At 38.0% G+C, this 21,866-nt stretch overlaps 2 protein-coding genes across 11 annotated transcripts in view; one reads left to right on the top strand and one right to left on the bottom strand.

Moving 5' to 3' along the window:
* Nucleotides 1–11,838, top strand: part of MBP (myelin basic protein) — a 120,158-nt gene extending 108,320 nt beyond the window's left edge. For 3 of the 4 annotated variants that reach the window (XM_055704694.1, XM_055704696.1, XM_055704693.1), the window contains exons 5-9: nt 5,166–5,273; nt 5,769–5,804; nt 6,388–6,420; nt 7,382–7,507; nt 10,050–11,838. In XM_055704694.1, the coding sequence (XP_055560669.1) occupies nt 5,166–5,273; nt 5,769–5,804; nt 6,388–6,420; nt 7,382–7,507; nt 10,050–10,106 (360 nt within the window). In that variant the 3' untranslated portion in view covers nt 10,107–11,838. The remainder of the gene's footprint in view (nt 1–5,165; nt 5,274–5,768; nt 5,805–6,387; nt 6,421–7,381; nt 7,508–10,049) is intronic. The other variant, XM_055704697.1, reaches the window with a different exon arrangement.
* A 1,907-nt stretch (nt 11,839–13,745) lies between these two features.
* Nucleotides 13,746–21,866, bottom strand: part of ZNF236 (zinc finger protein 236) — a 93,006-nt gene continuing 84,885 nt past the window's right edge. For 6 of the 7 annotated variants that reach the window (XM_055704370.1, XM_055704374.1, XM_055704371.1 and 3 more), the window contains 3 exons: nt 20,988–21,117; nt 15,926–16,102; nt 13,746–15,506 (listed from right to left, as the gene is read on the bottom strand). In XM_055704370.1, coding sequence (XP_055560345.1) covers nt 15,379–15,506; nt 15,926–16,102; nt 20,988–21,117 — 435 coding nt within the window. In that variant the 3' untranslated portion in view covers nt 13,746–15,378. Of the gene's footprint in view, nt 15,507–15,925; nt 16,103–20,987; nt 21,118–21,866 lie in introns of those variants that run through there. The other variant, XR_008731288.1, reaches the window with a different exon arrangement.

Here is a 21,866-nt window from a genome sequence, read left to right as displayed (position 1 = left end):
TAATGTCACCATCAGCCCACCATAAGGGGAAGAGGTCAGCATTCCCATCGCTTTCCGAAACAGATTTGGAAGTTGTGAACAGCTTGGAACAAACACCATCGCGGAGAGCAAATCAGTGCTTGGGCTGTACATGAATGAAAATGGAAGCAGTGACACCAGTATAACACAGCTCTGGCTTAGCAGTGCGTGTTTACAGGAGGTATATTACTACTAGAACAAGCATGGAGAAACACATCCGCACATGACACGTGCTATATATATCCTGCCACTGCCTGGTGAGACAGACGTTGGGTAACAGCGCTGAAAGGCTCTGATGCAGCGGCAGCTACACCCAGGAGCACAAAGCCCCACGCACAAAGCATCTCCAAATCCCCAGATGAAGCAATTACTGTATCCAAACGCCCATCAGATTTCCCATAATCACTCCAGTCAAACTGTATATAAAGAATTTCCTCTTGTTTTAAAAAAAACCCAGTGTATATATTCACTGAAAGGATGCATCTCAATTTCTGTTTGGCATACTGCTCTGAAAACGAACTACAGAAAATTTCAACCCGCGTAGGAATTTCCATAAAGTTTGGATTCAGAGTCCATTTCAAGGACTAACACAAAATCAGCTGAGTGGCTTACAAACTGCCTGCTGCTCTTTCATCTTGCTCTTCCCACAAACAGTATGCATCGCTCAAAGGCTAATTTTAGCCTACCAGTACGGCTGCAAATTTCTCAGTGGGGGTTAAGCGTAACATCCTGTAGGGTGGGGAACAGTTTGGTTTTCTAAGGCAATCTGAATGTACTTCTCATATCAATATGAATTTCAAATTTGTAGTTTTTGTGTAATTTGTTTTGAATGCACGCACAGGGACTCACTAGGTACCTTGTGAAGACAACCCACTGGAAACCACGAAACCCACTGAACCCATGAAAAAGTCCACTGTTTTTCATTCTTGCTAAGGTAAACATACTTACTTAGTTCAACTGCATTTTAAATCAGCTGCTTCCATATTTCATATCAATTTGCATTTTGCCATTACAGACATGACACTTTTCAGATTTTCATTTCACATCCTAAAGTAGACAACAAAACTACATATTACTGATACTGAAAGGAATTGGCAAAAGCCATAAATTCAGTACTCCAAACCAAAAATAAGTTATTACTATTATTGTCACTAATGCATAGCACCTACTAATTGGTGATTAGAGCTTTGAGTTTATATTTGTGTGCATATGTGATCAGTTGTAAGCAATCCTCTTGTGGAAGATGACAGCTCTCAGCGAGAGCTTATAATAAGGCATTTTAAAGTCCCTTTAACCCAGCGCAGCCGGTGACTGCCCTCAACGCTTACGAAGCGCCGCAGAAAACACCAGGAGACGGGGTTCTGCCTGCTGTCACAGAACACCGAAAAGCAAATGCTCAGGTATCTCCACCTCAAATGGAAATGTAATTATCGTGCACAAAACCCCAAACGGAGCACATACTGAATTACATATGGATTCTTCTTCCTGCGTTAAGAGAAGCGGCAATTTCCTGCCCCCCCTCCCCAAACAGCTCTTTCACAACATTAAATTTACTGACACAACCTGTATTAATTAGTTTGTTGTGGAAGTACACGGCTAACACAGAAAGCAATGCCAGTGCATAGCTACTGTTAAGACAAAATACCTGTATGTTGTCTTTGCACTATATTAAACGTTAGTCTCTTTTCTTTTGCCATAGTGGCCAACAGATGTAAGGTAGGTGGCACAGTAAAACAATGCAACTGTCCTGTGTGCGTCACCAGAAAGAGCTGCAAAGCATTCCAATACTGAACCACTCCCCACTACAGGATAACTGTGGGTATTTTGAATACATTTTTAAGTGTTCTTATTTACATTATTGATCCTTAGAACTATTCATTTCACAGTGAAGCTGAAAATTGCATCTGTGTCATCAGATCTCCCAGGCACTGCTTAGATTTCCAGTACTGGCAAACATTTTCTAATAATTAAGATTATTCAGCTTAAGGGATCTTTCCTTTTTGGCTTTTTTGAATGTAGAGCAGGGCTGACTTGGTAGGGATCCTTAATTAAGGTCAAACGTAAACTTAACCAGGAACGGAAAAAGCGGAGTGTCCTCTGCCCTTTCTGGTTTGGCGGTTTTGGTTGGTTGGTTTTGGTTGGTTGTTTTTTGTTTGTTTGTTTGTTTTGTTTTTTTTTAAAGAAAGACTGTGTATGACTACAAACTACTCAGTTACTCTAGAACTATTTTTTAAAATTTGTTTTTAAGGGCACAAACAGAGGCACCTCTGTTTTAAATGACACACTACCCAAGGGCTCTGAATTCAGGATTATACTTTGCAAGTACATTTCCTAATATACATATGGAAGACGAGGTTGCCTTTTGCTGGCAATGGTCTTAAGACAGAAATTTATGACAATGTTGCAAGAGGTGTGGGAGAGCTCACCGCAGCTGATGGGCAGTAGAAACAAGTAAATTCCCCCCTTCCTAAAACATGGTTGCTCTACTTTATTCCTATCAGGTTTTAATAAGAATATTATTTAAGGCCAAGTGCTTAAAGCGTATTTAAAGATAAACAGTGGTCTTCTGAATGTATTGGTGAAACATGCAATGACTACTAGACGAGCTCATTCAAAAAAATCCAATTATAAAACACCACCTCAGTAGCCCATCCTAGCAGGATAAACCAGATTTGTTTTTCATTCAGCAAAGAATTGTCTGAATCCATTCAAATTTAACTTTTAACACCTAACCATATCAGTTATTACTCTTTGGGAAATGATTTTCAGAAATCACGAAGGTGAGCAATCTCGGGGGGGAGGGGGGGGAGAAAAAAAAAAAAAAAAGTGGATTTTGTTCCCTGCCCCTAGGAGTCCAAAAATGGAAAGAACAAACTACAAGACTACGCTGACATGTGGCACCACAGACAGAATAAACTTTGTATTTACTACATGATAACCTTTTCAGTAAGCCTAATTATTTGCACCTAATGATTTTTTAGAATGCTAAAATTCAGGAAACTCAACCTCATCTACGTTGTAAAAACCTATTACCCCAGCTTTTCCCTGTGCCTGGTGGCAATCCATACCCCACTGCAGAGTTGCAGGCTACATGCAATCAAATCTGATTTAAGTTTTCTGCTTCACGTACTGTAACGGTTTTCAGTTAGATGATGACCAGTTTACGCTGCTAATGATGGACATTTAGATCTACAATGCCCTGATATTTATTATGTTATTTATCCTAAAGACAAGGCAGACAGCTGGTTCAGATGCAACGCAAGGCTTCATTTGATCCAACATAGATTAAAAAGACAAACACATGGCTGAAGCAACTTGTTCTAAACGCACGTTGATACCTTACTGGCTCCCTCTTCCTAATCATGGCAACAGAGGATATTTTGGCGAGATATTTGGGACTAGTGATAAAGTAGGAACTGCTGCTGAAGCATAAACAGGACTGACTGCTTGACACTGCCAATTTCACAGACCCACTAAAATTAAAAAATTCCTGCTTTTTAAAAAGTTCATCTCTATATATCACCAGCATGCAAAGAAATTATGCTGATAAATACCAGCTGAACTTCTCTGTATTGGCTTATTTTTTTTCCTAAGGAAATTAGTCTCATAAACAATGTATCTGAATTTCATTTCTCCTCAGAATTATGTAACTTAAAAGGCCAGTCATGAAGATGGATACTTTTACTTTCATTTTGAATGATCCAACACAATATAAATCCATTTCGTTCATGTAAGATCACAAGATCTGACTCCACTCAAAAATAAAACTTCCACGTAGCAGCTTTGAGCAGTAACACGAGATGGTTTCATGGGAAAGTCTTAGAACTTCAAAAGTCTTGGAAGATGTAAATCTCTGCGCAGCCATGTTCAGCAGTATCAGCTGGAGGCAGTCGGGGTCATTCTGAAGGCTATTGGTGGCATGAGATTTCAGTTGAAGTGCAAAGAGACTCTTCAAATCTTTGAAAGCCTATAGATATTAGCTTACTTGAAGTCAGGAGTCCCGCTCCAACAGTGACACTAAGCTTTTCCCCAGGCAAGCTGACCAACGATTTTCTGTATGTGATGAAAACAAAGTCTGTTTATTTTAAATAACTGTTCATACTGTTTTACAGTCAAATGTTCACTCAGTTTGTACTGCTAAGGAACTCCTTATGTGATTTACTGTCTTGCTAGGGATTTCCATTTCATCTTTAGAGGCCAATGAAATTTTTAGTATCTGCATGGTATTGATATCACCATTGTAATCTCAGGGAATTCATTACATTAAGAGAGTCACTGTGGCACTGTTGTTACTACTTTCGTTCTCTCCTACCTTCTGTGTTCCCCACTGAACATACGTCAGATCTGTTGCACTGCACATAAAGCCTTGTGCCTCTACATTTGCAACAATGTGCAGATGCCTGTGATTGGGTCAGTCATTGGGCAACAGTTCTTTAAACGCTGTCATACTGCATCCAGACAGCGGGAAGTACACTGAATTTTTGACACTAATTTTCACTGCAACAGATGCATCACGCTCTGAGTACCGGTCAAGGTATTCACTATTCAAAATGTGTTATTTTTATTACTTATTTTACCTTTGCTTGCTGGACTTTTGTGTTGCTCAGGAAGCCCTACTGGAAATAGGAAGTATCCCCAGTCTCATTTGGTTTCCTCATTTTAGAAAAAAACATAACACTGGCGAACTGCCGAAGCAATGTAGTCTCTGGGAACTAAGAAGTGATACACGATCCATTATGGCTCTTGCATGGAGAATGACCCAACATAATTATAAGTTTTTCTCCATTTCAGGTTTCATTTCCAAAATTACATTCTATGATCTTACTTACGAAAGGAGGAAAGTTACAAAGTTTCTGTTATCAGAACCTTCAAGTAACAGATTTAATTCCACACTGGGCCACGATGTTAAAAAACCACACACACACACACATATATATGCACAACATATGTCCATATACATACTCTGTGTTTGCCATCGCATGAAAAAAATGTTCCTTCACAGCACTTACGTTTTTAGGTTGCAGTCTCTGTAGGTTTCCAAGGCATTTTTCTCCTCATTCCTGGTGAAAATGACTCTTCTCTTTGTACAGTCATCGATTATTTTTCCTTCCTAGCTGACCTGGCAATATGCCTATTCTGCTTTTCAGGATATACATGCAGCCAGGGCTAGCCACCACGTAGGGTCCATCCCCCCGAGATCTCAGCATGGCCGGCCTGGTGATGACAACCCTGTAGTCCACTTCTTCAAGAACATTGTAAGTCTCCTCGCTTCTTGTTATGCACTAAAATGAAATATTTTCTTTAGGACCCACCAGTAACCAAACACTCCCCAAGCATTAGCCATTATTTTAAGCCTTGTGAATTGTACCGTGCCTTTGAGCTCGTTCAAATACAGAAATGATTTTTACCTGGAAACATGAGCAATGCTGAAATGCTACACAAAAAGTGGGCGAGCCCTCCGTCACCGTAGTCAAATTTCAACAACCATTATTACAATTATACAGCTTCAGCATTTACAGGTTTTGTCCTTGCACCTTCACCATTGCCTGTATGAAGGAATATTTTCTGTCTAAAAACGGGCAAAAATCCTGTGTGTTCTAGGCAAAGCCTGAGATGGAAGAGTAGCTTCTCAGTGCAATGGCTCAGATAGCACTTAATCCTACAAACTCACAGATAGTATGAAAAAGGCTTGATAACTCCCTACATTTATTTCTGCCTTGGTTTTACAACTTTCTTGTGTTGCTTTTTAGGTCTCACCCCGTACACCTCCCCCAATGCAAGCAAAGGTAAGCATTTTCAGAGGCTGCAACACTGTCCAAGATCTTTTGTGGGCTAATTTTATAGCAATTCAACCGCTAGCCTGATTCATTTTCTTCAATGGCACCAAGTAAAAATCTGGAGCTATCACTGGGAAAATTTGGAGTAAGGGACTAAGACAGAAAAGCCGTGGTTCTCTTCCTCAAATACTTCCTGACTTGCTGCATGACAAATTAAAGCCACTCACAGGGATTTTTAGATCCAATTTATATTGTGATTGCTTTATGTAATAAACTAATAATAGGTAATGCTTTCAAACGAGCCTCACCCACCAGGAACTGTCCTTACATTAACCAGGCTCAGCTGGCTTCTGAAGTACATTATACTGACAAGCCATGGCTAGTGAAGTCAGTTCTTGTTATTGTAATGAAGAATTTTTCCTTTTTTGTTTCATGGAATGACTGAACATTGTTGGTTTCCATTCCTGCCTCATTATCCGGCCAGTATTTAATTGGTTTTACTGCATTTTCATCTTCTTCTGTATATGGTACACCCCAGTGCTATCTTCTATAGTGATCATCATGTCATTATTTCTATTTCTTACATGTACAGGGAAGAGGATTATCCCTCACCAGATTTAGCTGGGTAGGTGATGAATGCGCTTTCAGTAACAGCCATTTTATTTACCAGGCCAAAGTGTATCTTGCTCCATTGCCTCAAGCTGCTGCAGCAACATGATAATTTTGTTTTGTCTCAGTTTTGCTATTTTGCTTTTCCTGTTGACTTTCCTCCCTCCTCCCACAGCACTTTAAGATGGTAATTTTGTTGCTTGCTCTCATCCAGCAACTTGACAGCCTTGCAGTGGTAATTTCTTTTGCTTCAGCACAAAGAGAGCAAAATCCACTGCATGGCAAAGCTCTCTTGCCTTAAAGACTCCTGGAAGACTTACCTGCTGCATTTTTCTTTTCCTGGGAAGGTCAAAAATGGGAGGGAGGGCTGGGATGAGAGGGGCACTTATTCCACAGCTCTTAAACAGTAAAGTCTGCAAAACTAACGCTGTCACTAATTCAAGTATTTTGTCCCACCTTTCCTTGCAACCTCGTTCAGTAAGAAGCGATCTGCCTTAACGGTTATTAGACAAGTTCTTCCCACAGTTATTTCACAACTAATTAAATTCTACTTCTCTACCACAGGTTTGATTTTATATGAGATGGACATGTAAATTGCTTGCATTTTAAGGCAAAATATTAAAGCCCTGAAGCCATCAAGCATTTATTTCACGATCAGAACACAAATTAGCCAACATGTTTGACATCTTAGAACTCCTGAGATTGAAACACTTAAGTTTTGCCACACAGGTTAACCTTCTGAATATCCATTTTTGGATTATTAATTCGTCTTTTACAGACTGGTGCTTCCCTCAGATTTGAGTGTATTCAGACAATATCCTAGCATCTTCCTTCATCCTTGCTTGTTACATAAAAGATGATTTTACTCCAATACTGCATTTAAGTGTTACATTTCAATAACAGCAAAGATTACAATGTGCATATGATAATTTGAATGTGGTAATTTGCAATATATAGCTGAAAATCTATCTTTGCAGGGTGGTGAAGGACACAAGCCAGGATATGGAGGAAGCGGAAAATTCTATGAGCATAAATCTGCTCACAAGGGACACAAGGGATCCTATCATGAGGGCCAGGGCACTCTTTCCAGAATCTTTAAACTGGTAAAGTACAATTCAACTTACCGTAAGTACAAAAATTGAGTCCCAGAAAAAGAATCCAAACCTCTCCAGAACCTGCCATGTTTGAAAGAACTGCATTTCCTTAAGGCTTCTGAAGGAACTAAATTTGCACAGATAAACCAGAAGGTTATCTCATGGCCTAGTAACTACTTACTTTGATAGGAGTCAAAGGTAAAAACCACACAGTCACTTACCATCAGGAGAGGAGGTAAGTCCACAAAGCCCCATAAAGACCTGCACCAGGATCTGCCTTGTTCCTAAATTCACAAATGACCCAGAACACAGAAGATGCGTGAGGTGACACTGCTGCTGCTGCCGCTAGATTATTTAGAACAGTGATAATGAAAGCCAACTGGTAAGCTGCAGAATGGTGCCACAGGGCAGGGCTGGACATGCATCTGGTTGAGACGCAGTAATAACTTCAACAGTCCCTGCTTGGTCCCACCCCAGTGGGAGAGCTGCTATCAAGTCAAGTGCAGTGAGCTGTGACAGCACATCGTCACGCAAATTAGAAAACTGCATCGTATGAAAAAGAAACATTTGGTCAAATTATCATTACTCTGGTTCAGTCCACCATTTCGAGTCATGGCACTTCCAGCTCCCTGCCCCAGCTTACAAGTGAAAACAGAACAGGAAAAAAAGGTCAGTTGTGAGGGTTTTTCATCTTCTATGTCAGGAAAAAGACAAATGGAAAGCACATCATATCCACTAGCAGTTACTTTAAATAAGACTGTATTTTGCTCAAAGGTAGCGAAGCACTCACTCGTAGCAGATCAGTTAGTATACCATTCGCACGTGAAGAACACAATCGGCAGTAATCTTAACCTTTGGGCAGAAGGTCTGAGGTCCCATTAGCAGAGCTGATCACCTCAGACACTTACTGCTCTTCTCTGTGACAGGAGACATAACAGCACCTTCACCTGTAGCAAAAATACATTTTTGTCTCATACATGCTTTAGGGTATCTGTCTCTCATTGTAGAGCTCTTTTTAAAACATATTGCAGCACCAAGTGACGGCTTGAAAACTTGAAGAAGGTAGTAAGAATTCTTATGTTGCAATTTAAGAAAAGGAATGAGCTCTTCAGAGGCCCAGGTGGAAATCACACATTTACCTTGTAAGTCTAGTTTTCACACTGTGCACTTGCAGCTTTTTAGTGGAGTTCAGATTCATCAACAATACCATGGCTATATACTGACAATATTGGTAAAATTTCTTTTAAACATCTCAAAATATCTGACAATAATCTCCCCAAAAATTTAACAGCGTCTTCTTAACATAAGCATCACAACTATTTTAGCTTGCATTTATATATATATCTGATGGTATACATATACCAGTTCTACTTTTGAGATAGCCTTTTCTGAGCCATTGTAACTTCTGGAACTCGTATCAGATTTATTCAGGCCCGTTTCATTTAGACTCATTGTTTATAGCAAGATACATTAGTAACTATTTCTTTATACCTTTTACAGTCTTTCACAATAAAAAAAGTTATCCATTCTTTAAGATAACTTTGAAAGAAAAAAAGCCAATTACCTCATGGATTACACTAAATCTTCCTTGAAACAGCTCACTAAAACTAAGGAGGGAGAAACATGACAAGAATATAAAGAAAACAAAATCCAAAAGTACACCCCCAAAGTACACCCATGCTTAATTTTTTTGAAGTGAACAGTTCAGTCATCAGCTGATTACAGTAACAATTAGCACACCATCTCACATTTGTAGTCATTAAACATGTCGTTCAAGTTCCTTAGAGAGTTGCTAAAGCTATGGGAAAAGATGCCCAGCGAGCCTCAGCTGAACTAAAAATGAAGCACCAGAATTTCAGTCTGGATCATCTTTGCTATAAAACTGCTGTAGGGCTTTCCTTAATTGCAGGTTTAGGAACGGTCACCAAGTGGGGTTTTTTCCTAGTTTGATGTTTTCTTATTATTTGTAAAAATAGGAGAGGTTTCAGCCCTTCATCTTAGGGTTTGTTTGTATTTGCGCCTGAGCTTTCCATACAAGACTCATGTTGATATAACACATTAACAATTTACCCTAATAAATATTACAGAATACAATTACTGTATTTCAGTTCTTTCAGATGTGAGGCTATTGCAACTTGTGTGCAAGGTCTGGAGGTTTTGGTTTTGGTGTTCATTTGGTTTATTTGAAGCATACACAGTTTTCAGGGGTAGCCATAAAAATGAAAATTTCCAAGCTGTCCAAGCAAATAAATTGCGTTCATTAGGAAGGCCTGAATTAGAACATGTACCTTCAAATAATTCATGACACTCTAGCCCAGTATGAGAGATTTAACGAGGGTAAATTAATCCCGTATGAAAATACATGAAAAGCGATCATCTCCTTGAAGTGAAAATTCCAGTAATATTTAGCAATACACTAGAGGCCACTGCAAGCCATCCTCACTAGGTAACGTTTACAATTTTTTCATACTACAGATTGATGTTTTTTGATTTATAGCCCCAAATTATACAGTACCTTTTCATTAACTTAACTCTCTTTTTCCCTCCACAGGGAGGCTCTGGGTCCCGACCTGGATCGCGGTCTGGTTCACCAGTCGCTAGGCGCTGAAGCTCTAAGACGTCATCGAGGATCATGTACTCTGCTTCATAATGTAACTGCCTTAAAATTAATAACAGCTGCAACAATTATCTAGATAGATGCAATCCATTACTTAATGCCAATTAGGTTCTGCATGCAGTAGATTATACAAACTTCTATTGGCAATCCCTGACCAACAGTTGAATGAAAGGAACACAAAAAGTAGCTTTACTAGATGTTTTCCTTATTTTATGTGAAGTAACAAGATCTCTGACTTAACTCATTCCTCTTCAGGATACCCTAACTTGTATGCTGGACTTCGTTATCTCTCCCAAGCACCTAATCTGAGCTCAAGTCTTCTGGTTTCGTTTTAGTGAATATCAGAACTACAAATAAAGAGCTAATGTCTTGGATACTGAGCACTGCTGTTAATGGATTTCTGAGACACTGCTGCTAAAAAAAATAATCTACCATGTGCAGAAGTTGTAAGGACTGTTTATCCAAATACTTTTTTTTTGTTTGTTTGTTTTGTTTTAATCTTCCTTCTCTCACTCACAGAATAATTTATTTTCATAACAGGATTAGGCAGTCATGGAAAGGTTTACCAAACATTGGGAGTTCAAGGTACGTGAAGTGTGGGAGGGGGCAGATGTTGTAGAATCAATACGGAGCGGAGCGATAGTAATAAGGAAATTCTTTCCATACCATGAATTGCTCATCGCATCCAAACCATTAGAATTACGAGCAGATGAGGGAGAGAAAGAGGATTTCAAATCTGATTAGACTAATGTTAAGAAACAAGGGATATTCCCAGAGAAGAAACATCTAAGATTGCACAAGTGACCACTGGACGTCACTGGTGCTTCACACAAACTCTGCTGCAACAGCATTAACTTTGCAGTACAATAAGCAAGTAAAAAAATATATAAACAAGTAAGTCTAATTTCTGAAAGAGAGCCCTTCAGTATTGATATCTCAGATAGTCCTGCACATCTCAGGTTAGCATTTCAGATCTTTCTCTTGGTATTGCAGCAGCGTTATTTTTGATCAGCTCATCTTTTGCCCAAGTAGCATCTGGATACCTATTAAGGGCAGTGCACCAAACTCATAGTAAACTACTGTGAACATTTAACTGTTGTACTGTAGTTGCCTTATAGAAATAAATTAGAGCTGAGTTAGACTTAGATATTAATTGTTCACAAATTACTAAAATGAATGTGTGGCAATGGTATTTTCAACCACACTTAGGGAAATAAAATGCTCTTCTGAATTGCACTGTTTTGTTACTTAAACTTACTGTTTCTTCAAGCTGTCATCTAAGTGTCTGATTAATTATTTTATTTTTTTTTAGTTTTAGCCCATGCATTGTAGACTACAGTTAATGCTTCCCAGGTTGAAACTGCATTCCTAATAAGTACCCAGTAAAAGTTACCTATAAATATGTATGTTAATTGCGTTTCACATCTAAATCTATTGTAGGTTTAAATCAGTGTCCATTAATATGAAGCAATGGAAGATGAGAGGATAGAAACTACATAGAGACTAAAGAAAACAAAACCACCAAAATTATTAGGCATACACACGTGTATTACATCTTCTATTACCTATATTGGTTGCTATGTTTATTTTTCTATTGTAGCTTCATTCAGATGTATACTCTGCAACGTAATAGTTGATTTAATTTGAATACATATTGTTCTTATAGGAACACAGCTCTTAAAAATATTCATTATTGAAATAAAGTAATCAACTTGAAATGAAACTTGGACCAGTTTTGTCTTTTACAGCAGAGATCATATTGATGAGGTTCTGTGGTGGTGGGTGCTTTCCCCCCACGATTTAAGAACTATGTTGTGATACTAGAAAATGACACTGTAGGACCCAGTTGCCTGCACACAGGCTTCTAGTGACATTGCTGGTGACTTAGTATGGCCCCCAAGGCTGAAAATATGATGCAAGATTTATGGGAAGCCAGTGTCTTTGTGGAGTGGCAGCTAAAAGCCAGGGGGATATTGAAAGGCATATGTACAGACAACAAAATCCTGCACTTCATAAACAAGTATAGCACAAAGTATCTTCTTTGAACAGATTATGTAAAAATCAAGTTTTTTAAAGCAGCCTTCAAAAATAGAAAGAATATTTAATATTAAAAAAAAATATCGAGAAATACATTTTTCAAACTACCGCACTGCAGAACTACAGAACTTATTCAAAGCTTCTTCCTCTCCTTCATCACTCAGCTTTCCCCCCAGTCATCTTTTCCACAGGCTGGAAGTGGCTTTTTTGGATTTACTTCCTATAGAAGAAAATGTATGGTACTTTAAAGCATTATTTTACCAACACAGTTCTCTCAAAAGAGATTAAAACTTAAGATTGAAATTTATTCTTTTAATTAGTTACTAGTAGCTTTGCTGGAAAACAGCAGCTTAAATGGGTATTTAATTCGTAAGCACAGGAATTTTCCTGAAACAAGAATGCATGAGTACTAGGAGCACAACCAGTACTAGGAGTGCTATTTCTTGTACTGAAGGAATGGACATAAACCGAAAGAAATACTTGAGTCCACACAAGTCAAAAAGCCCGAAGCCAGCATAAGCCTACTAGTGCATCAAACCAGAAAGAACAGAGGCGTTCCTAAGCACCATTCACTTACCCACTGTACAGTGTGATTCTTCAAACAGGCCTTAGAACAAAAGTTCTTTCTGCTTCCTAAAAAAATGCATCTAGTGGTATTTTGGGAATATCAACCCATCGGACACAGTTTCTGTATTTGTACCGAACATCAACAGATACACTGCTTTGAAAACCCCCAACTCAATCTTACCAAGGAACATAAGCTATGAAAACTTCTATGTCAGTATACTCCAGAATGAATTCTTGAAGTTTGTGGTGGAGGAGGATGCAGGGAAGCAAATCCAATACTGTGTTACAAAAGAGTTTTTTAAAAGTCTACTTACTGTAACTGACAGGACTCCAAGTGCTGGAGGAGTAGCAAACTGAATTCAGGGAAAACGGCCGTTGGCTCTGTAACTCGAACCGCTTATTTAACACTTCCAAGACTTACAACACACACTCATTGCCTCTAATCAAGACATAACACTTTGAGAAGTGACCATCTCAAAACAGCATCGTTTTACTCATGAGATCTGCTTTTAGCACGTGCTCATTAAGTTATCAACCACCAGTTTTTATTTGCTGGTAAAGCAATCACAGCTAGAGCAGACTGAACGCTTTAAAACATTCAGGAATCATGTTCCCGTCATGAAGGATGGATTTGCAACTGGATCTGACCAGCTGTAAATCATCTTCGGTCACACTTGATTTGGCAACCTCTGCGAAGTGTCATCCCCTATACAGCAAATAATTTTGCTGTGCATTTATAGGTATTCTCCTAAAGAACAGGGAAAAGGTTTCATACATGGTACATGCAACACAGCACATTTTACTATGGACTTATGCCACGGGGCCAGTATGCCTTCAGACAATTGTAAAATGTAATGACTTTCTTAAAGAGCTGAAACACTAATAGCCTGTCTGGAAGGAAAGGCACTGCTTGAAGGACTTCATATACATTCTTTAGATATAATATTGAGTCACGCACTTCTGGCAAAGTTTTTAGAATTTCCTAGAATCCACGATCAAATGCTTAAAAAATACACGAAACAGAACTTGGAAAAAAGTAATATTATTTAACATGTTTTTGAATTAAATATTCCACATAACAAAAGTGTTATTTTCATGTCACCAACTCTTTTACTTATATACATATGCCAAAGAGTTAACAAAAGAATTAAGAGATGCCCTATCAAAACCAACAGTGATTTCTTGCTTCAGCAACCTGAAAGAACTAGTTTGTATCATAGACAAAGTATAGACAAAATTTACAGAAAAGGGCTTTTTGGATCTGAGAGCAATTATCTTTCAGAAGGTAAATTAAAATCCAGCTCTGTATTATAGTAAACAAATCCACCACTGACCTAGAAGTACTTGCGGCAAACTGAAAAGATGAACTTCCTGCAACTGGGATTAGTATTTACAAAATATACTGATCAGCCACACAGAGGCTCATATAACTTTAAATATATATATATACATATACAAGCACACATATATATATCTATATATATGTAACATATAAATAAAATTCAAAAGAACAAGGTAAAAATAAGAAAAAAGCTTCTGTCTTTGGAATGTCTAAAAGATGACTATGTTTTTACTCCAGTGTTTCTTTGTTATGAATAAACAAGTGGCACCTTTCAAAGCATTACTTGGTCAACTAGGTAGTTTTGCTGAAACAATGATTTATACAACAACAAATAAAAGTAACATATATCCAAAATTCACAAAGAAAATATTGAGGAATTTACTCATTTGAAATAACTGCTTACAGCACTGGGGAATATTGTATAATATAGGTGACCTAGTGTGCATCTAACTTTCTCATCGCTAACACAAAATTGTATGTTTACTTCCCAGATTTAGTATATGGCTGCGTTTTCCACAGATACCGAGATATGTACCTGCTGACCCAATACAGCAAACAAGAGGCTTTCACTGGAACCTCTTGTAGTTTGGATTCTCTTTAAATAATTCATTGCTGAGTTTAAAACTCCAGACTTTTAATGTAAAAACTAGCAAATAGCCTCTGTGGCTGGAATGGAAATGAACATGCTCCCTCTCTCAAGAGTTTAACTCAAGAAAAGCCGTAAGCTCATGGCATTTTATTTTTTTCAACAAATTCTCAAGTGTACTAAAAAAAAGCTTACAACAGAAATACAACATTTTCCTGTGCCTTGTAAAAAAAAACCCCAAACCCCAAACTATTTCATACTGCATGCATCTGCTCTGTAACAATTTGTTGCCAACCTCAATTATTTTTTTAAACACATAAAAAAAAAGCTGACCAACAGTTTCATGGTTTTCCCATGAAGTTATTCCTCACCTCCTTTAAAAATGGGAATCATTGTATTCTGATATAAAGTTCCAGTTTATTTTTCAAATAGATATACTGGCTGTGAATTAGAAGATGAAACTGTACACAGTATTACCTGAGTTCACTGATTCACAGACAACTTAGCACAGATTAAATGATGTTTTCCCAATATTCTACAAGCTTAAAAAAAAGAACGATTGTTTTAGGTATTTTTCTGTAAATAATTAAAAACCCTATAATATATTATTCTATTGTTAATATTTTCAATGCTTCAAGCTTTAACTGTAAGATCCATCTTTTACTTTTCTGAAAACTTGTTTTGAGAAATTTGAGTCCCAGAAACATTTTTATCTTTCAAATTTTAAGGTGTCATCGAAAAACATTGCCTATACTTTGCCATTCATTTGAAGATTCTTGTACCACTTCTTCTAAATTCAGAGCACGACTAATATCTTCCCCTTCTTGTTCTTGATGACTAGTAGGCTCTTGTACAGGACCTATCAAAGTACAAGACAAAAAGATGAGTGAGGATGACTTGACGTATAGTGTAAGAAAAATGCAAATATAGCACTTGGGAATAAAGGAAGCATACTGAGAAAGGTATTACACAGCTACTTCAGATTCTGCAAATTCATTAGACGCTCTTTGAAAAGTTAACCCCCCCCAACATAATTGTTTGCCTGTAATAGGTTTTGAACTTTGTATTTCTATACTACAGAGCTCCACGTAAAAAACAAGGAACCATAAACAATAACCAAGCTCTGTCTCAACCTGCTTTTTGGGTTGCATGTGCTCATCGACTCTGGTCTTTGGCTATTAGTCCCTAATTGCTCAATAACTTAAAGGAGGTGTTTTGTGCTTTCTAGTAAAGCATATGGCTTCCTGCACTCACCATTACTATCATTATGCTACATACCAGTGAAACCATGAGCCCGTTTCATATGCAGCTTCATATTGCTTTTCTGTGTAAATCCCATTGCACAGTAATCACATTTATAAGGCCTCTCTCCTGTGTGCTTTTTCATGTGGACTTGAAGAGCACTCTTCTGGTTAAAAGCCTTTTCGCATAGTGTACACTGAAATGGCCGCTCCCCTTATGGAAGAGAAGAATGTATTTAATTATTTGTCACTTCAATGTGAAAACATAGTTCATAATTCAGTAAAAATCATCAAGATTACCTAGAAATTAAGTAGACATGAACTTTTTCTTTGAGACCTTCTCAAAACAGTGCTGTGGCTCCTCATCATCATCAGAACCTCCCAAATTAAATTTCAGAATACTTATGTAAGTCCTAAACCTCTGATATTGCTATCTTTCCTACCCAATTTATTACCTAAGTAAAATATATGAGGTGCAGAAAATTAGTTTACCAGTTTGACTTTTCTGCTCAAGGGAACCATGACCTTTTTACACCTTTGAGAATAACTCAGACAGGGAATGTTCTAGAATTAACAAAGCTAATGTCTGTGAGAAACTAGGAATTCAAATGTGTTAAGAGTAAAAGTTCTGGTAATTCTATATGGGACTTGTGGCCTCCTATGCCAATAGCTACTAGTGATTCCCATATCTTACCAAAGCAGGCATATCCTTCCAAATCTGCCAGAAAATTACTGATTTCTAAATATAAACTCAAAAACATATTCATTATAAAAATACTTCACAATTTTAAAATACATACTTTGCAAAACCAGACCTTTACTTCAACACTCTACACCACAACCTCGAACATAACACAAGACACATTGCTGTATGTCATTAAGGACTTCTAAAAGCACCTTCTGAACTTAAAAATACACTTTGCTATTTAGTTAGCACAGTAACACACAAGCAGCAGTACAAATACTTTTCCACTGTTTTCCTTAAAGGACCAATTTCTCTCTTCCTTCATTACGTATATATTAGTGTCCCCATATGCACCATAGCTTCCATGCTAAGTGCAACTTCTCAGGCAATTAATAAAAGGTCCTTTAAATCACAGAAGTGTTCTACTTTTGTTAACAATGAACTAGTTTAAAGTAAATTCTACATTTCCTCAGATACTTTTGACTCCAGGTTTCTATTCTGTTAAGATGAACACTTTTTTGGTGGTGTGTAATGCATTACCACATGGCGCTTTGTTAGGACTAGAAGCACTTTCTACCCTCTAATTTCGGCAACATTTCTTCAAACTGCTTTTCACTAATAAATCTGAATTTACTAGGTATTTAGAGCTATTCAGAGGTTTATTCAGTGTGTTTACCTTCTGGCCACTGATTCAGTAGTTATTGCCCATTAGAAATCATCAAAAATGTTTAATCAACATAGAAATCACACTTTCTCACAATGATCTTACCATTAAGAAAGCAAATCAGTTTAGATTTCTTATTTTATGTAAGCCTTTCTTATCATATTTTATGTAACAGCACCCATCTAAAAACTTCTATGCAGCACATTTTCACTCCTTTGACCTTAAGGGACTTCTTTTAAAAGAATATTATCTTCTGAAAGAACGGCTATCATACAGATTGACTTGCTGTTTCAACATCAGACAACGGTAATATAAAATTAATTTAGCAAGGACTGTTACAGTTTGTGGGCATTCCTAGCACATGAGCACCCAAGTACAAGACACCCAAAAATATCTGAGGATTTACTGAGTAAATTACAAGTCATTCCAAAACAGAAAGAATTTTTCCTGCGATGGTGCGGATTCATGAGAAACTTACACATAAAGGGACTCTGCTCCGTTCCCAGCCTTCCTGAAGTGCTCTGCGCCTATTATAATGGGCAGCATGAATCAAAGCAGGAAAAAGGAAAACTGCCCTTCTTTCCTGCTTTTGGATTATTTTGTGACACTCTTAACTAGAACATTGCTTTTTTTTTTTAAAGTCTGTATTATTTAAGTCAGTTATGCAGAAAGCAAGTTATTGGGGAATTGTAAATACTTTTGATCTCCCTGGATTGCAATTCCTGCCTCTCTTTTCCTGCCCCAAGTACGACCAGAATATTCCTTTCTACCACAAAGCAGAATAACCACAAAGCAGCTCTGCTGTTTGCCTTCTTCAGTTTTACTCTCGGGAAGAGCAGTCACTATTTCTCTTGAGGCAGGGGGTGAAGGGAAGATAAACAGTCATCCTGTTAGATGAGGATACACAGGTCAGCAGAGAGCCCTAACACTCAAAACCAGCTCTAGTATATCCGATTAGGTTCCTCCCATATTCAGATAAGAAACTACCTTCAAGAACCCCTTACAGAACACGCTTACACACACCCATAGTACAGTACTTGCAACTAGCAGCAATCGATCAACAATGAATGCTGCTAGCTGACAATCAGCTGCAAATACCCATTACCCTTATCAAGAGTTATTGCTTATTTACAAGAACTTAAGTTTTGCTGAAAGTCGATGGCCCAGCCACTAGTATTAAAGTCTATCCTATCACACTTGCACTGAAAACTTTCCCTCCTGTTGCAATACTCTCGTTGCCACAGCCAATACGTATCAACCACATTGCAGTATTTCACAACTTGATACACAAGGATCTTAACCCTTCGCAGCAATACGATCATCCACATTCACCTGCTTTTTATGCCCCGTAATGTCTCCTACCTATCCATGCCTTCCCATTGCAACTCTAAACCTGCTCTTAGGATTCCCAAATCTCCCAATTTGCTTAGCAAAAGAACTCAAACTATGAATTTACCAAGTTCATGAATCCTCTCTATCCAATCGCCTATCCTTTCCTGCTAGAGTTGTCAGCAACTAAATGAAATGTGGGGAAAAAAAAAGTCAGGGCAATGACCTGAGACCTCTCTGGCTTTCAGCTGCCTAGCAAACCCTAGTGCCTCAAAGCTCAAATGCTCATGTGTAAATCAGGTGCAACAGCTCTTGCAATTACTGCTCCTACTTGACCTCTGACAGTGAACAAACTATGTGCCAAATTAGGCAACTGAAATGAGCCAAATTCATTTTACCAGAACAAATAAAAAAATGCCACAGTAGGCTGCACCTTGTATAGGCATGATCCAATTAATCTACAAACATTTGGAATCACTGATTATTCTCCAATTCTTCTTTTTTTCCATGATAAATCAATTATCAGACTACATTAATTCCTTTGCAAAACTCATGATACACTGCAAAAGCCAGTGAGAAAGCACAGACAGAAAAAGCATGACCTTATCTTGACTAGTTATGTTCCAGAATCTGCTTATGTGCAGTGGTAAGTACCAACTACCTTAAGCCTAATGGAAGACAGCGTCATCCATCACCTAACAATGACTCTTCTATATGGCCACTGCTATACGGGAAGTTCAAGCGGTTTCCTAGCCCGTGGCAATCTTAACATGTTTTTAGTTTCATCTACTTTTTCCCCCCCATCTTCCCCAGAAACCCTTTTTATCATTTACTATTGGTAACATCACAGTACACAGCGTTAGAGATCGACTGACACTCCACCATATTAACTGCTTCATGAAAAAAAAAGCAAAGACACAGACCCTACCTTTAAGAACTCGCCATAAACGTCACGTAAGAGAAAAGAAGTTAACAGATGGACAAGTATATAGGGACACATTAAGATAATGTACATTATCAATACTGGCAGTGGTCCCAAGACATCAACAGCCTACCAGATGTCATACAGACACATAAAAAGAATTCAAAGATACCACTGAACAAACATTTACATCCCTTTCATACATATGAAACAGCATGGTAGAAAGCATGTGAGAGTGTGTGTGTGTTTATATAAGATTGCATTTGTCAAAGCCAGAGAAAAGGAAGTTCTGATGCACAAAATGCCAGCATGCACTAGATGCTCGGATATACAGGCAAGTCTGTACCTCAGAGATGCAATACTAAAAACTACAACACTGAATCCGAGGGTGTAATGTGAAGGTCCATTCAAAAATGAAATTCAAACTACCATCGCAAGACCAGCAAGTGACGCTAACCAAGGAGTAATGACAGGGTTAACAAGATAACTGAAAGGAAGAGATTAGGAACTTTGCACAAAAAGCAATCAAAAGCTAACCACCAGAAGCTGACACTGGGGAAAGAGAAAGCTTTGGGAGTCTTACACTATAGCACATCCAGTCAAATTCCTTGGTCCGCTACAGCTTACCATCAACACAGATAACTTTCCCCTGTCCTTTTTAACTCTAGCGGCCATGACAGCTCTTTATTGGTAGTGGTATGGAAAAGAGAGAAGTTATTTCGGAGAACTGACTCCTATATTTAGAACTCACGTTCTTCAGAACACTGTTCTTAACTAAGATACAGAAGGGAAAGGGGGAGGCAGCTGGGTTATCCTATGTACAGTTCTTAACTTGTAGTACGGCAGAAGCTGCAACCTGAAAAGCACTTTTATCACAGAAAACGTGTGCTCCCTAGAAGTCAGTATAGTCTTTTTATAAAATGACAGTTGAAGAAAATAATCAAGCAGAAAAGGCCACAACAAATCAAAAGCTCTGGTACTAGAAACAAATGAACAAATTAGTTCAATGGCAATGAAGCACTGCATACAGCTGTCAGTATCAGCACTTGACTGTCCCTTAATTAATGTCATTGAGCACACCCACTCATTTGCACATTCTCCTATATCCACCTCCTAAAACAATCATACTCAGTCTCTTAACACCACTTTACACAATGCTTTAAAATATCCTATCGTTAATCTGTTTCAAAGACTGACAAACTTAAATTCAAGCTCATGCGATCACATTACTGTTGCAGTCAGTATTGCCAGTCCCAAAATACGGAGAAGCTTAGTGAAGCATGATGTTCTGGCTTTAAAGAGTTTCTCACAGTTTCTGACATCTCTGCTGTTCCTCATTTTAATTTCTAAACAATTTGGGTTAGAAATTTACTTGGGTTTTTTAAAGCTTAAGTTGACACTTAAATGCAGTTACCCAAACCCACAAACAAGGACTCCAAAAATAACACCTACATATTCATGATAAAATCTTGCAAGATAAAAATAGTATCTAGTGTTACCTGTGTGAATGCGACTATGTCTCTCCAGCTGACTCGGCTTAGCAAAAGCTTTTTCACAAGTATCACACTTAAACACTCTAGGCTTCTGGGAACTCAGTGAAGGTCCAGCCTGATGGGTTTGCATGTGTTCCTAAGCCAGTACAGAAAACAGGTTATCAGACCATGTAAAAAAACTTCAGTATTGAACATAGAAATGCAATCACACTTGGAGACGAAAGCAGAGAATCTCAGTAATTAGCAGATAAGCTGGAAGAAGATGGAAGCCTGCTTTTTCATTTAAATGAGAGACTATCTTTCTATATAAACTCTTTGTAAGGCTGAAGCAGTGCTATCCTTACATTTCTCAAAACCTCTGTCAGTAACTCTATGCATTACTTTTTTTTGCATTAATTAGTCCCTCCACTAATTATCTGAAGCAAAACCAAAAAAAAAACCCAAACCCCAGCTCTCTTGAAATGCTTTGTTCACTTACAAACATTCATTCTGGACAACTCTTTATTCTAAGTTAATATTTGATTTCTTCCCTCCCGTCTACAGTATCCACCTCCCCACCTCGCCTGACACAGTTAATCCTACTCAGCACCCAAGTTAAGTATCGTTGTAAAACTGTAGAGGCCTCAAAGAGGGGACTATCAAAACATACACACACAGAGCTGCACTATGTCAACGTGCAATCAGAACCACTTCACAATGAACTCTTAAATTAATAAAAAAAAATTTAAAAAGAACGACTAAGGTCCTGACAGGTAAAAAAGCAGAGTGAGGGTATCGCACGTTTTGTCTTTATGAAGAAACATTAATAACAGTTCTAACTTCAGTGTTTTTAATTCACTGATGCTGGACACATCAGTTCTGCAAATTTAAAGGAGTATCCTATGT

This window comes from Falco cherrug, chromosome 3 (genome assembly GCF_023634085.1).
Source record: "Falco cherrug isolate bFalChe1 chromosome 3, bFalChe1.pri, whole genome shotgun sequence".
Classification (NCBI taxonomy): Eukaryota; Metazoa; Chordata; class Aves; order Falconiformes; family Falconidae; genus Falco; species Falco cherrug.
Note: the sequence above shows the minus strand (reverse complement) of the source record. Positions and strands in the feature narration are given on the sequence as shown.